The 16187-nt window shown below is 38.4% G+C and overlaps 1 protein-coding gene across 1 annotated transcript in view; it reads right to left on the reverse strand.

The window, feature by feature from the left end:
• The window catches only part of LOC149011313 (pre-mRNA-splicing factor ATP-dependent RNA helicase DEAH10-like), a 44587-nt gene that overhangs the window by 21137 nt on the left and 7263 nt on the right, over positions 1-16187 (reverse strand). Inside the window, exons 3-6 of the mRNA XM_089161806.1 lie at positions 13284-13364; positions 4885-5101; positions 2392-2806; positions 1777-1980 (exon numbers count right to left, since the gene is read on the reverse strand). Coding sequence (XP_089017932.1) covers positions 1777-1980; positions 2392-2806; positions 4885-5101; positions 13284-13364 — 917 coding nt within the window. The remainder of the gene's footprint in view (positions 1-1776; positions 1981-2391; positions 2807-4884; positions 5102-13283; positions 13365-16187) is intronic.

Consider the following 16187-nt stretch of genomic DNA (forward strand, 5'->3'; position numbering starts at 1 on the left):
TGCTTAAGCAGCAGGTTCTTTAAAGAACCAGATGGTTGAATGATTGTTGGTTACAAGACTGAGTCCAAACCATTACAATTACAAGTAATTCATTGAATTTTTGACTTATTATACCTACAGCAATTCAGCCTTGTCCTAATTTATTAACTGATACATATAGAATAATCACATCCTCTTTACATGATCCCACAACAATATCCACATGTCAACCAAAAATAAAATATCCACCTGAGTTTGATATTTTCTGGAACATGATATTTCAGCATATGAATGGATGTACCAGACATATGAATTATAATCCCCCTCTCAAAGGTGAAAGTAATTATCTATGAGGACTAACATTACATGGCTCTAAGGAAAACTTTGCTCAGATGAACAAAACAGCCAAGTATAAGGATCATTAGATGGCTGAAGCTGGAAAAATATTTGAAATGACATGGCTAAATGTCTAATACTGGGGTAAATTTCATGTACCACGCCTTATAGATATCTATTTCTCCCATTAAATCTGAAGAAAAATCAACTGTAATTCTAAAACCGATGCTGTTAAAACCTCAAAAAATTTATTTCACCTTATTATAATATTTCATGCAATGCATGATTCAACCCTTACATTCACCTTCTTCTCCTTCTACTTTCTCCTGCTTCCTACAAAAACACTGCCCTCCCTGATCAACGATCCTGAAGCGAGCATTGGATTCAACAGAAGGATAAAATAGCAGAACTAGAAAGCTTTATTGGTCCAGGTCAAAATTACATGAATAATTATTTTCCCGTTCTTTTCTCTTTCTTTGGTGGTTCAATCTCCTTATTCCACATTTCCGTTTCTAAATCCGTTGTTCAAACCTAATTTGGACTGGTTATATGAGCTCATTCAACTACTGTTAGATTGGATCTCCCATGCTTCAAAATCTCTGAGTATCATTATCATAATTCACAATATGATAGATCCAATTATAGTTGACAACGAGTCCATGTTCTAGAAGTGTCCCTTATCTTCTCTGTTAAAACTTAGCACTATAGCACCTTCCTCTTCCTAGGACCATATTCAAATTCTTCTTTATGGTTTGTAGTCTCTTTCCCATATAATGGGTGGGACTCTGCACTCTTGGGGGATAATGTGGCTGCTCCTACAGAGGGGTCATCTAACAGTTCATTAGGTGAGCTTGATCACCCAAGATCCATGCTAGTCCTTCATTGAAGAGAGAGTCTAAAGGAAGAAAGCGACTCTTCTTTGGATTTTGTTGAGAGTAGTTTAGGGATTAACCGCAATATAACCTGATAATGTCTTCACTGAACAGTAATCAACTAGCCAAGTGGACTAATCTGATACTAGAGAATAAAAGTGGAGGTAGTACAGGATATTTTCTCATAACATTATATTAGGCTATCTAAAGAAATTTACCCTATCAATAATAAGGACAGCAGTATTTCCAGATAGCAACCTTGGAAGGACAATCCATGTTTTCATCAAAAGCCAATTTTTGGCTTGGAGGATCTCCTTGGTTGCACATATATGTATCACCACTAATAGAAAAATGCACCATGCTCAAGGTGCACCAGTAAGACAACTAGGTCATTTAATTCACAGTTGCAAGTTACATCCTTCATCACCTTCCAACCCCCCCCCCAAAAAAAAAAGCATTTTTTCCTCCTCTACCATAAACCAGAAAAGATGTCAAAATCCAAACCATAGCTAAGGAAATAATAAATATATCTCTGCCCTGGGTGCATATTCAGAACATAAAGGAAAATTGACATTTATCATTCAGCTACCTTACGAAACCCAGAGGGGGCTGGCCTGAACACTTGCATTTGCTGCTCTGACGGAAGAGATGAAAATATAGGACAAATCGAAAGCTTTTGAGTGTCTTCAGGTAATTGTTGAACTCTCCCTCGGATAAGTCTCTCTACTGATTCAATCTCATCTTGTCCAGTTAAGAATACAAGTATATCACCAGGGCCCTCCTCCAAATGTATCTAAAAAATAACAGAGACATGTTAATCCATATTTGAAATAAAAAGATTAGTACAATTAAATTTTGCACCATAAGGCTTAGAAACTTGAAAATACTCTTTTTACATTGAAAAAAATGTCAAACTAGCCTCAAGATGTAAAACCCAATAAGGACACTCAGCTATGAACTCAAGAACAAGGGCAGTGCTAGCTTATCTCGCTCAAGAAGAGACATCTCACCCCAAACCCAAATCAGCACCAGACCAACATTTTTTTTTTTTTTCTTAAAAGAAAAATTGTCTTGGCAATCTATTAAAGACTAGAGGAAACCTGACTAAAAATTACAAAACTGAGACAGTTTTCAAGCTCATAAAGCCCAAATATAGATGTTAGACTAAGAAATATGGATGACATAATGTTGTAATGTAAATTACCTGAAAAATAGTAATCAAGGTTGCATCAAGGTAATCTGGCTCAGCATAATGGGTATAAAGTATATCTATAGGGTATGGTCGCCCTTGAACGTGAACAGCTCTTGCATTGCCAAAGTATTCAGAGAAACATTTTGCATCCAAACTTGCAGACATTATGATCAACTTCAGTGGAGACAGTTTTGTACCATTACATGGCTTCAGAAAACTAAGGTCCTGACCATCATTTTCTTTTCTTAGACTTCCATCGTTGTCTTTCACCTTTTCAAGGTTGGCACGTTGTCTTGTGGTATGTGACCTTACTTTTTGTACATTTTTCAATATGCCTAGTAACACATCAGAATGGACAGTTCTCTCATGAGCCTCATCAACGATGATAACTGAATACTTAGAAAGTAATGGATCCAATAGTGCTTCCCTGCATGGATCAAACATTAGATTAGTCCTCAACCACACAAACTTCAAGTAAACGAAATGGCTCCTATAACTCTTCAAGGCATTGGACCACCCAATACAATACAGATCTCTGATGATTTTTCAGAACTAGAAGCCCAATCAACTAGGCTTTAGAAATTAAGATTAAAGCAGAATCCTGTGAAAAGGTCAATAAATCAGATCTCAGAAGAAAATGTAACCATATGTCGAAGGGCAGAATAGTGAAGAAGAATTGCTCCAAATTCTGGATAACTAGGGTTCTGGGATAGTCCTAATGCAGGTAGGATTTTAGAAACAGACCTAAAACCAGAACTCCAAACCACTGACTCAGGAACTTCAGACAACTGTATGAACCGATTTAATGGATAGACAGTGGCTTTGAAACTATGAACAGAAACAGATATCAGATCTGAAAGATCAGCCATGAGACTGAAGAATTTAAAAATGCTAGTGAGAGAAGGATTCCAGGAAACCACTGTAAAAATTGAATTTTTAATTCCAAAACAATAGCAGAACTTGAAACCAAAAGGTTAAAGTGAAATCAAATTTTAATTCCAGTGGTTAAAATCTGTAGTTCAATTAATTCTTTGTTGGAATGGGAATTCAAACAAGAAAACACAACACACACTCTCTCTTAAGGAAAAGCCGGTATTATGCAACGATCAGAACCAGAACGTCAGTGCAAGTTTAAACAAGACGATAACATTTTCAGGCCACTAACTAGTAACAGATTCAGCAACTAGAACAAATAGATGAAAGAGAAGTCATGTTATAACTTGGAGTCAATGGAAAGACTAAAGAAGAATACAATAGGACATGACTATGCTACTCATCTAGCCTTGCTGGAATCCACCAGCAGAATTAAAGCCTGACTGATAAAGTAGTTGAATGACACCAAACAAATTCCAAGTCCCACATAAACCAGAATCTCCAAATCTCCAAATAATTGAAATAACACAAAATTGAGGGATCAGATCAGCTAAAACTATAGACTCTAATTTGATGGGAGAATATAATAGTAGAATTTAGAAATCAAATTTGATTCCAGCGGCCAGGATCAAAAGCTTCCTACATAAGGAATTCTTAAATCTGAAAACCAATGAAGGAGTCAGATAAACCGGATTAGAAATTGATTTCATTGCCACATACCAAGCAGCAGCATCAACTTAGAGGGTTTGAGTTGGGAAACAACCTCCACGAAGCAGGGGGTTGAAATGCACACATTAGGATCCTCCCCCCCGACCCCACAGTGGCGGGAGCCTCGTGCAATTGGTTAGATTTTAAGTTTCACAAATCTCCTAGTTGGAGTAGGAATTTAACACATGGCATGTGCGCAGGGGGTGGGGGATGTGGAATTTTTATGCTAAGAACAAAATCAGAACTGTAAATTGATATGAAGAGAGAAGAGAGAAGATAATTAGAAACACAAAAGAATAAGGAATAATCACACCTGATCTCATAGATGGTCACTAACAGGAACATGATCATACCTAAACTTTAATCCCATTGCAGCTCACCACCACCAGAACTCTTAGAAGTCTTAATTCTCCTTTCTTAAAACATCCTCAGTTAGCCAGAGGTGTATTATATACAAAACCTTCTGGAATTCATACATTCACTAAGAAAAGGACTCCTAATCACTCTCAAACATAAAAATTAAATAAATAAAAACCAAATATTAGTCTTAAAAACTTATTCAATATTCAGATCTAACAGTACACTTACTAAGTATGAACCGTATATACTAACTTCACCCTCACTTTGTTTCATCCCAACCCAAAAAAATAATAAATAAATAAACTTCACCCCCACTTTATTAGGCCTAGACATTAGGCCCATTGCAATGAAACTTGTAAAGATAAAGGCCCAACCTATAAGATAAATAGTAGATACTACCAAAACGTCAATTTCACTCCACTTAACTGCCTCCAGCACCTTGTACACCTGTAAGCTTGTGCATAGGCCTCCATTGGGATTAATGTCTAATTTAACTGCAGATCTTGGGGTCCAACAAAAGTTCTATTAAGGAGAGGGGGGAAAAAAGAGTAGTTCAAATAGTACCTCAATAGCAAGCCATCTGTCATGTATTTGATCCTTGTTGAGCTGGAAGTCACATCCTCAAACCTTATTGAATACCCGACCTTCTGACCCAATTCAACACCACATTCCTCTGCTACACGTTTTGCAACAGTAACAGCAGCAACACGACGGGGTTGAGTGATCCCAATAATTTTTCCATCACGACAGTATCCTCCATTAAATAAAAACTGTGGTAATTCTGTAAAACAGAAGGTAATAAACGATATTGCTAGAAAAGTGATGCTCAATCCCACAAAAGAAAACAGGAAAAAAGGGGGGGGAATAAAGAACTAGACAGTGAGCTCATAGAAAGTATTCATATATATGCTAAGTAAATCATGTGTACAATAAGTTTTATAAGTCTGCATCTTCACTTCTTCATCGCAGCAGTCTCAAACTTAGGCTCACAATGGAACTTACATTTACAATTGCTTTTTCTATCAATCTGAGGCCACCATTGTATTTAGAAGGCCTAAGATAAGCTAAACTAGAAATTTGCAGCCCAAAAGACCTTAAAAGTCTCCAAGATGGGCCACCGACTTGGGACAAGAATAGGTGGAATTTTTTTTCCTCCAACTCACTGAAATTTCACGAGATCTCAATTTTTTAGCCCACCGAAATGACCACTGAGATCAAGTTCTCGAACAATGATGTTACCATTACCCCCAGTCCTTGACACCAAGGAGCAGGCTTAATGTTGTTAACTGGGGTCTTAGTCCCTCTATTTTGAAGCTCTCCTAGTTCAATTTCTGGTCCCCTCCAACCTCCTTCCCAATGGGTTCTCTTGTATATCCCACTCCCGCACTTCTTTCCTTCTTACCCATTTTGGGTTTTATAATGATAATTTATTTCACACCAAAAAAAAAATCATTACTTAAAGTAGATATGAATGCCCAATAAGCTAAGAGAGGAAAGACCAGTTGTGGTCAAGGGAGGCTTTTACAGAAGTAAAAAAAGAAATAAGGTTGATGCTGAAGAAGATAAGAAAGTGAAAGCCCCAAAGGAGCAAAGCAGATAGAAGAAATGCAGTGGGCAGCAAATATCTAGGGTTAGGGCAAGGATCCCAAGTGGTTCCCACCATAGTCCAAATTCTGACTGCAATGACTGAAATTTCAGCTGAAATCTCAGTTGTTTCCAAAACTGAGACGAAATCCTATGGGTGAAGCTTTTTTCCAAGGTTTCAACCCATCTTGGTCAAAGGTTTCAACCAAAATCTGTGAAACCCTATTCAGAAGTCCCAAATCGCAGGCCAAAATCTGCAAAATTTCATAGAACTCGCAGGTGCTGCCAGTCATTCAAGGATTTTCCCTATTTTTGCCATTTTTCCGTTTTCAACCGCTTTTTCACTAAAAAATCATCACTCTTTTCTCTTCCTTCACCTTGTTTGCTTCTTGCTCCATGGTTATAGTCCTTATGGAGTATATGGTGGAGTTGCAAGATTTGAAGTACTCTAAAACTTTATTTAGAGACGCATCTTTGAGGGATGGATCCAACCAAGCAGTCAACTTAGAACTGAAGCCTAGGAGTTTCTTTTTGGTTATCGTGTTTGTAAATTTATATCAAATTTTTTATGTATACAATACATTTTGTTCAATTTTACAATGTTTGTATTTCGTGGAACCTCTCATGTATACTAACACTTGAATGATAAGTCTTCACTAGTTTTTTAGCAAAATGCATATGTCATTTTGTTCTTTATGCTTTATAAGTAGTACGCAAGAAATCAGACCAAAAAACCTTACTAAAACCCGTGAAACTTGGTGTCAAAACTACATCTTGATTTCAAGGCTATGCAAGAAACCAAACAAAAAAAACCTTGTAAACCCCCCCCCAAAACATGGTGTCATAACCATGTCATCAAAGCATCCGCATTTTTGGGCCAAGGCAACCTAGTGTCACCTTGTCGCCTGGGCAACGCCTTATCGCCTTAGTTTTCGTTGCCCTCTATCACCTAGCCTTCCCTTGTTGCCTTAACAACCATGGTCGTAACCTAGGAAAATCTGACCGAGATTTCCAAAATTTTGGTTATGAAATCCTTCAAAACCTTAACCCGAAAATCCATATTGTAGGTCCAAAAACCCGGAGTGCAACAAGAAGGCGACTGTGGGCCATCCGAATTGAAACCATTGGATTTGACCTTAAACCAATGGAAGTAGAGATGATGCTAAGTTGGGATTTCTGTCAGATTATGGAAGAAGAACTAACTCGAACGTTGACAGACTTGATAGATGGATCAAGAGTACAGTAATGACACAAGTAGAATGTCCCAGAAAATCAAGTAAGACATTTCTATAACTTAGAAAAGGACTCAAGAAGAACCTAGGGCTTTTGGAGCATCAAAACCCCTCTTTGACCAAAAGTACCTTGCATTGGCAGTCTACTTTGGTTGCCCCACGCAACCAACTCAAGCAACCATCCTATTTCTGGGCAAAAAGGGCATTTTGGGAAAATTAGGTTTTTGAAGCCCTATGTAATTATTTTTCATTTTAAAACGTGCCATTATGTTCTAAAGCCGTCAGAGAACTTCAAAGACTCTCTAAAGAACCCTCTCCAAGGTGAAGGAAGGTATGGAAGTATACGTCAAGGTTTTTGTCCATAGTTTTGCTTTCCAAAAGGTGAGCATTCATTCTATTCATTCTAGTTCTTCTCTTTTGCTTGTTTCTACCTATTGTATAGACCTAGAAGAAATTCTATACTTGATGTGATGACCTATCTCTACTATCCCTTTTGTTCTAAAGTGAGTCCTCATTCACACTAACTCTTCTGTGAATTTCACAGTAAGATTTCGGAGAAAACCTAGTATAGAATCTATTAGGTTTGCAAACTTTTGTTTGGTTTGATCTCTAAACCACATGAGACCATGATCTATTATGATTTCAGACCTTTATCTTCGATCCTCTTTACTCTAGAGTGAATCCCCATTCACTCTAGCTCTTCCGTGAATCTTGCGGTATGATTTTGGTTAGGGGTGTCAACGGTGCGGTTTGAGGCAGTTCTTAATGGTTTCGGGCTGAAAAACACACAGCCCAAACACGGCCCATTAGCAAAATAACGGTTTCGGGCCGGTTTCAGGTCGGTTTCAGTTTAGTGCAGTTTGGGTTCGGGCTAACTAACGGTTTGGGTTAACGGTTTAGACTCGGGTTGACTAACGGTTTATGGTGTGTAAGAAAAGAACAAGAAGAAACAATTGAACATCCTACAACAAAAACAAAAATTATATGAAAAGCAAAGTTGCTATTGGTCAATTTCCATTAAAAAAAACCCACCCATTCTATAGAAATCAAGAACCTAGATATTAAGTAGTAAAATAACTATTTAATCTTTGAATTCATGCTTAATTTTTTTAATTGTCTATGCCAATTATCTAATGGTAATATAACAATTCAAATATTATTTAATGTAAAATTACAAAACGGGTTATAACGGGTTGTGGTTCGGTTTCGGGTTAGTGCGGGCTCCACCACCCTCAGCCCAATTACGGCCCATTAAGATTCGGTTCGAGCCGGTTCGGGCTATAACAAGCCAATGTGGTTTGGTTTTAAGGGTTCGGGCAATAAATTGACACCCTAATTTCGGTTAAAACATAATATAGGATTCGTTAGGTTTTCATTCCTTTTGCTATGATTGATTCTTAAACCATGCTAGATAATGTACTACCATGATTTCAGAATTTTCTAGTTAATTTTGGAGTTGTTTGGAACCCAAACGAGAAGTTTTCTATCAATCTAGGCACTTTCTGTCTGTACACAGAAGCCTTGGTCGCCTGCCTTGGCAACCCCAGGTGACCAAGCTTGGTGTTGGCAAATTGGTGGCTGGATTTTGTTCTCTTTTCAACTCTAAACCTCTAAGGTTGTTTCTAACTTTGAATCATCATGTTGTTAGGACTCTTTGACAAGTTTGAACTCATTCTTTGACCTTTTCTACAAATGTTGCAAATCGATAACAATGTGAGGACGTTCACTTACACATAACCCTAATTACATTCTTGTTTGTAATAGGACTTGAATGATATGCTATATTGTTGTTTTAGGATTTAAAAATGATTACTATGACTATAATTTCAAAATATAGTTTAGTATGAATGTTATTCATATATGATCCATATGTGACTGTTTTGAATTTGGAATGAATTGTGATATGATAATGTGATTGGAATCATATTGGTAATGCGAATGTTAGGTTGTGGTTTTGAATTGGGGAATGCCATTTGGGTGTTTCTGTCTTGAGACATCAGTGGAGGTGGTATGGGACACAATCTTATGATGCCTATTGGCTCTTTTCATGATCACTGGATGTCATGACTAGGAAGTTTAGATGTGTTTGGTTAGAAACCCCGGCATATTTGTGTATTGATGCCGAGTGACCCATGGCACCAATGTGGAATTTGGGCGCTCAAGACCAGTAGCCAACCCGTTAGAGAACAAAATTCACATTGTGGGGGCCATTAATTAGCAGGATCGCATCATAATAGACTTGAGTTCATGGGCCTCAAAACCGGTAGACAACCCATTAGAGGACATGAGAGCTTTCCGTCTATTATATGTGGATGACCAATAGGGTTAAGAGTCCAAAGTCCGAGCTGGTTGGTGCCATAGGATACGATAACTCTAAGGGGAAAGGATACCGAACCAATTGTGAGAGGCATGAGGGGAAGTATTTGACCCTAGGCTGATGTGACTCAATAGATGACTTGCACTGGGCTAGGTATAACCCTAACACGCACCAGTAGTCATATCAATGGAGTGGTGAGAAAGAGGTGACCTAAACCCCAGCCATGGTGATAGTCTGAGAGGGATGCCTTGACCCCTTACCATAGTTGTCAAAGTGTCCACCTAGGCGCGCCTAAGCAGCCACCTAGGCAACAAAGCGGTTTTTTAACCGCTTTTTTTTTAACTCTTAATTGACAACCAATCTGCAAATGAACTCCAAGGCCCAAAGTGACAGAACATATTTTTTGCTCCGGGGACGCTGCCCCCACACCCCCGCCGGCAACAAAATATGAAGCATAAGCCATACTCAACATCAATAATCAATGAATCAGTAAATGCCAAGGCAAACATTTTGACAACCATGGTTTAATGAGATGAACTTATGTTTGTATTCTTTTTTCCAATTATTTTACATAATTATGATTCTTGAAATGTTTTTGTTTGGGATGAATGTGACTATTTTGAATATTTGTTTAGCTTATTATAAAAAGTAGTTGTATTGAAAAGTAGTTATATTGAAACATTTTGACCCAGCCGCTTTGGTCGCCTTATTGCCGCTTTGGTCGCCTTGCCGCTTTGACAACCATGCCCCTTACCCGGGATCTCAAGACCGGTAGCCAACACGTGAGAGATCAGAGTGACAATAACTTCCTTGAGGAGGCTGGTGTTCCATCTTAATATGCGTCCGCCATTGAGACTAACATCTGTTAAAGTATAGTTGCATTCTTACATACTTCTCTCATATCATAATTCTTGAATTGGATTGTAATTGTTATTTGTATGTGAACTACTCGCTGAGTTCTTTTAAGCTCACCCTTCGGGGACAATGTTTGTTTTAGATGATTTTGCAGGTGATGAAGAGATCTTGAGCTCCTGTTAAGAGATTCTTCCCTTATATTTTGTTTTGCTCATCCGTACATGTACAAACAAGATAGAATCTTCCCTACTACCATTGGGGGATGTTCGCACACAAGTACAAGAGAGACTTCCAGTGTCCCACCATTGCCATCTTTGTTCCATTCCTATGGGTTAATGGATCGCTTTCGAAACTCAAATGCGCCAAGGGTTTGGTATTAGGATTCCCCCGGCGCTACATACGTTGATTGGTTTAGGTGAGCACTAGATAGATACCTTAAGGCATGCCCCAGAGACAAAGAAAAAACGACTTCTTTAAGCTCCGGTCATGGAATGTTCTTTTTGTTCATACAGCCTCTCAATCGTGTTTATACAGCTCCTGAGAAGCATTGAGTTGAAGAGGATCCCCAATTAATCATAAAAAAAAAAAAAGCCAATTCTTCCCCTGATTCCACTAGCTATAAAAGAAGATTCATCGTAAGTAACAATTTTTTCGTGATCGCTCACAGTCGAGAAGGAAGATGGTCCAAAGGAATGCTTCGTCGCGTCATTTCGACTCATCCAATTCGAAATTGACTCAAGCTCGAATGCCTTCCTCTCAACGAGAGAGAATCCCCTCCGAGAATTCCCTGGGTCGGTACATCAATAGTTTGAAAGATCTTTATTTCATCATTCAATCTCAGCTTGCAACTTCCATAGGAATTAATATGGGTAGAGTACAGCTCCTCAATCAATATCTGGGCAGGGAAATCGCTCTAATAATATTTGTTTTCGATCTCGGTAGAAAAACAAAGCTTTCGATCAACAGTTATGGAACTAACCATAGCTCTTTTAGACCCTTTCTTTGTCTCATCTCGATCTGATGTTTCACTCGTACGGGTGTGGGTTTTGCTTCGCTATTCATATCGTCAGGTGTGAGTGGGGTAGAGAAGAAGAAAAAGAATGGACATATGAGGAAGCAATGGGAGTTGACGGTAGCTCGTGGGACGGTCCATAGTCCAATATGGAGCACTATTACGACTCCGATCAACAATGATAGAAGACGCCTTGCACGCCGGTGGGATTATGAGTTGGAAACCAATCCCAAGTTACAAGAGTACAAGCCATCGGAGAAGAAGGCAAAATTGGAAGAAAGCGGACCTCTAGAGACAAAAATTAAATTTGATCTTTCCTTATTCTTCTTAGTTGTATACTTTAGGTTTACTTCTCCACTCTAAATTACTCTGATTATTTAACATCACTTCCGCACTGTGATATTTGTTTTAAGATCCTTACTTTTGATTTAACTCTTTAATTACATTAATACACTGATTGATCCTCGCTCATGATTGTACTATTGTGCGGAATGGTTGGATGATTGTCTGAGACTTGATCTTCGGGGTTGTGGATCACACCTCCGAGTATTCAAGTAGGGTACCAGCTAGGGGGATGTGACATTGGTACCATCAACCAGCCTCGAAGCCGAGATTTCAAACCTTTGTTCCCACTTAAAAACATGAAGAGAGCCTTAGGGAAAAGATGACTTTTCACTTGTTACTCTAGAAAGCAGACATGTTCTACTTATAATAAGAGAAATAAGAGGAATTGCAAGTATATACTTACAACTATACAGAACTATAAATATATAACCAAAGAGCTCTAAAGCTCACATTACAACAAAAGCAAACAGACAAAGTTCTAAGACTTAGGCAAGGTATAGTTGTATGAGATTGAAAAGAGTCATGGCCTAGCTTATGAAATAAAGGCTAAATTTTGAGGAACGTATAGCCTAAGAGGAAGATTTAGAATTAATATCTCAAAATGTTAAGGTGATGAAAAGGTCATGACAGATCCATAGGTCTTGGGTTAAAAATTCAATCACATGACTAAAAGAACCATGACCCAAAACTGGAGTGAGTAAGAGCTCTAGATTATTGATTCACTCTGACTTAGGAAACCCCTGTAGAGAATAAAGAGGGACTTGGAAAAAACCGATCATCCTAATCGTAGCACCAAGAAGGTGAAATGGGCTAACCCGACCGTCATCGTCTTTCTCTTCATATCTCCATGTCCCAGACCCAAGCCCTTTACACTACTCAACGTGCAAACATCATTTCTCAAGCCCAGTAGCTTTCTGTGTTTATGTTGTTTGAAACCTCATGGAGGTGAGCACCATACCCGCCGTAATCTCCTGTTATTCCTTGGCTTGTTGGAAGTATAACAGGGGAAAGTTTGAATATATATAACTTGTGTTCAGGATTTAAAACAATAACTAGAACAAATGTTGGTTTTGCATGTGGTTGAAAGATCATGTTCCTGAAAACAAACTTAGTATGCCAGACCTGTATTTTCCTGTTAGTGAGAACTACTATTTTTTAATAGGAAAAGTCCAATCCTATGAAATATATTTATTTCCCCCAGATTGCCCCTCGTAGACTGTGAACTTACATACAAGGAAGACATCATCTCTGAACTCTTTAAAATGGAGTACTAGAAGTATGACTATACTCCCTTTACTAGCTGCCTTCTTCCAACATAATTATTGTATGAAATCATCCACTAAAAAAATGTACTCATGCAAATATAGCATCACACACCTACATTCATAACACTCAACAGATTCAGATATGAATACAAAAGAGGCATAATACATTTAACTTTCCTCATCAATCTCTATATCCACCACTAGAAGTGGTCAAATAGGACTCTCGGGGCATTGCCAAGGGCATTGTGGCAACACAGGAGTAATTAATAATTATGAGATCTCAGCGGTGCATTCCTTTCACCCACCATGAAGAGAACTTTCAATTAATGTATACATAGGACAGGAGTACTTACGTGTAGTTTTTCCGCTACCAGTTTCACCAACTATGATCAATGTGTCATTCTTCCTCACTTCTTCAACAAGCTGTCTCTCAACTAAAAAAGAATAGTTGACCAGAGTAAATAAAAACACAGTTAAGGAACAAGCTCCAAAAAATAATTCTAATTTGTAACTAATAAAACAGAATACTGACTACAAATGAACTTGACGGCATAAATGAATCTTCTCACACACTGTTTCATTTTCTTTATTTTTAAACGACAGCCATAATTAAGGAACAAGCTCAAGAATCATATAGAATTTTAATCATAAGGAGAAAAAATTAATGACACTAAAGAGGAAAACATTACAAGCACACACACTTGACTTTCTGATACTGACCAATTTATCCACCATTTTTTTTCATACTGCAACACATGCATTTCAGACTACAGAAACATCCTTAAGGCAGTGTATAGAAACTTGGATTATAATTTTCGATTCTAAATTCAAAAAATTGAGATCTAGAAACCACTTGAATCTTTGTATTTAAGCATCATTATCAGAGGAATTTAACCACAAATTCCCTAATTCATTGTTTGGTACTGAAGAGGTTATGATTATTTGGAATTTGAACTCTATTAATATGCATAAAGCATATTATAATAAAATAGCGAATGATCTAATCTCGATTGGACGATCCAAATTGTGAATATAAAGCTATTTAGCATTGACAGGATCCCACTTGTTGACCTCCATCAGAATTTTGATGCAAAGCATATCGGTCATTCTGTATGACTGGTCATATCGGTCATGCTTTTTCAAGTGATAATGGTTGATTGACTCAAGCCTCCAGAGGGCTATTGGAGTTGTTCACACAAGGCTTTTCCAGTTGTTGAAACAAGGAGGATCTCCAACAACTGACTGCACGCATGCTTCAAAGCTCCATCAATTAATTCACTGCCCAACTCTTACTAGAAGGCTGCCCACTTAAGTAGACTAGATTAAAAACTAGAAATAAGAAAACAGTAACTATTAAACATAGCAACTAATGCCAAAAGAAACTAATGGAAAATAGAGACTAACAGTAGGCATTATACCAGCAGTATGCAAAAGCAGCTAAAAAAGAAATCAATGCATTTGACAACTAAGTAAAATGAGATCTTCATATCTTGTAGCAGCTGATCCTCTTCTTGTCAAAGCTTGGATACTCACATCGTCCAACCAAGGGTCTTCTACTCTCACCAACACAATGTAAGGGGCTGTGACATGTTCACATGATTTCTCCAACATCATTTCATTTTGGCTTGTACATAGACTATGCAGAGTGTTCTGATATAGCCTTACCTTACAACTGTGTGGGCAAGCAACCAAGATTGATAGACAGAACCAGCTTTAGGCTAATGTGGAGCTTATCTTAGGGTTTGGTTAGGGCACAAAGTGTTAGGGAGTAATATGTAAATATTCCTTTTGTTACTATGTCCCTTGTCCTTTCCTTGTATTTACTTCTACATATGTAACCACAACAGTATACAATTCAAGGAATTCATTCAATTGGTTATGATTTCCTTAACATGGTATCATGCGCTGGCTGATCCTACGGATTTTCTCTTTCCATTTTTCTTGTCTTTTGTGTGTTAGCTTTTGGAAACTGTTTCTTGGAAAATTCCCAAATTCTTGAACTTCCGCTGTTTTCTTTCTTTGCTTTCATGGCATTGGATACATCTTCTGTCTCTGCAATCTCCTTCTCTGAAACAGTTCCTTCGCTTTCTTTCTCAAATGTGCATCATTATCTCAGTGTGAAGCTTACTCCTTCCAACTATTTGATTTGGCGTTCACAATTTCAGCCTCTGTTACGTGCCTCTGGTTTGCTAGGGTTTGTTGATGGCACACAATCTTGTCCTCCACCCTTTCTTGACTCTTCTTCTGCATCTCCTGAGTCAAATCCAGCGTTCTTTGCTTGGCAGCGTCAAGATCAGGTGTTGTTATCTTGGAATTTGTCCTCTCTTACTGAATCTGTTCATGCTCAGGTCGTCGGAATGTCGACATCTTTTGCTGTTTGGTCTGCTTTGGCTGCAGCGTTTGCATCTCCTTCTCAGGCTCATGTGATGCAACTGTGAATGCAGTTACTGACTGTCAAGAAAGGAGCTGATTCAATTGCTGATTATTTGCTTCGTGTGAAGTGTATCGCTGATGCTCTGGCTCTTGCATCTCAGCCCGTTTCTGAGTCTGATATTGTTCTCTATATTCTTGGTGTTCTCGGTACTGAGTACCAAGTTTTTGTCACGTCTGTAACTACACGGGAGACTTCCATCAAACTTGCTGATCTACATGGTTTGTTGCTTTGTGAAGAGATTCGTTTGCAATCTGCTCTTCAAGATATCACCAATGTTTCGGCTCAACTTGCTATGACTTCTCTTGGATCTCCATCTTCTTCTGTGCCTTCGGTTCGATCCTTGAATGTTCACTCCTCTCGCCCTGGTCATGGTGGCAGATATAATTCTTTCCCATCTGGTGGTCGTGGCGGCAGATTTTCTGGCCGTGGTGGTGGTGCTCGTGGTTCAGATCGATCCTATTATTGTCACATTTGTGATGGTCCTGGTCATCTTGCTCGGTTTTGTTATCACAGAACCTCTGCTGGCTCTAATTTGCAACCTAGTTCTAGTACTCCTGTTCAATATGCTGGTACTCAAGCTCATGTTGTTATGCCTCAAGCGAATTTTGCTGGTGCTTCATCTTCTAGTGGTCTCACATCATGGATTCCAGACTCTGGGGCTTCCCATCACATTTCCCCTGAACTTGGAGTCATCAGTTCTTCTTCTTCCTATCATGGTCCTGACTATGTTCGCATTGGTGATGGCTCTGGTATGCCTATTCAGCATTCAGGTTATTCTACTCTTCAAATTGGCAATTCCAATTTTCTTCTTCGTAATATCCTT

This window comes from Hakea prostrata, chromosome 7, assembly GCF_041222555.1.
Source record: "Hakea prostrata isolate BN-2017 chromosome 7, UWA_Hpros_2, whole genome shotgun sequence".
NCBI classification, from domain to species: domain Eukaryota; kingdom Viridiplantae; phylum Streptophyta; class Magnoliopsida; order Proteales; family Proteaceae; genus Hakea; species Hakea prostrata.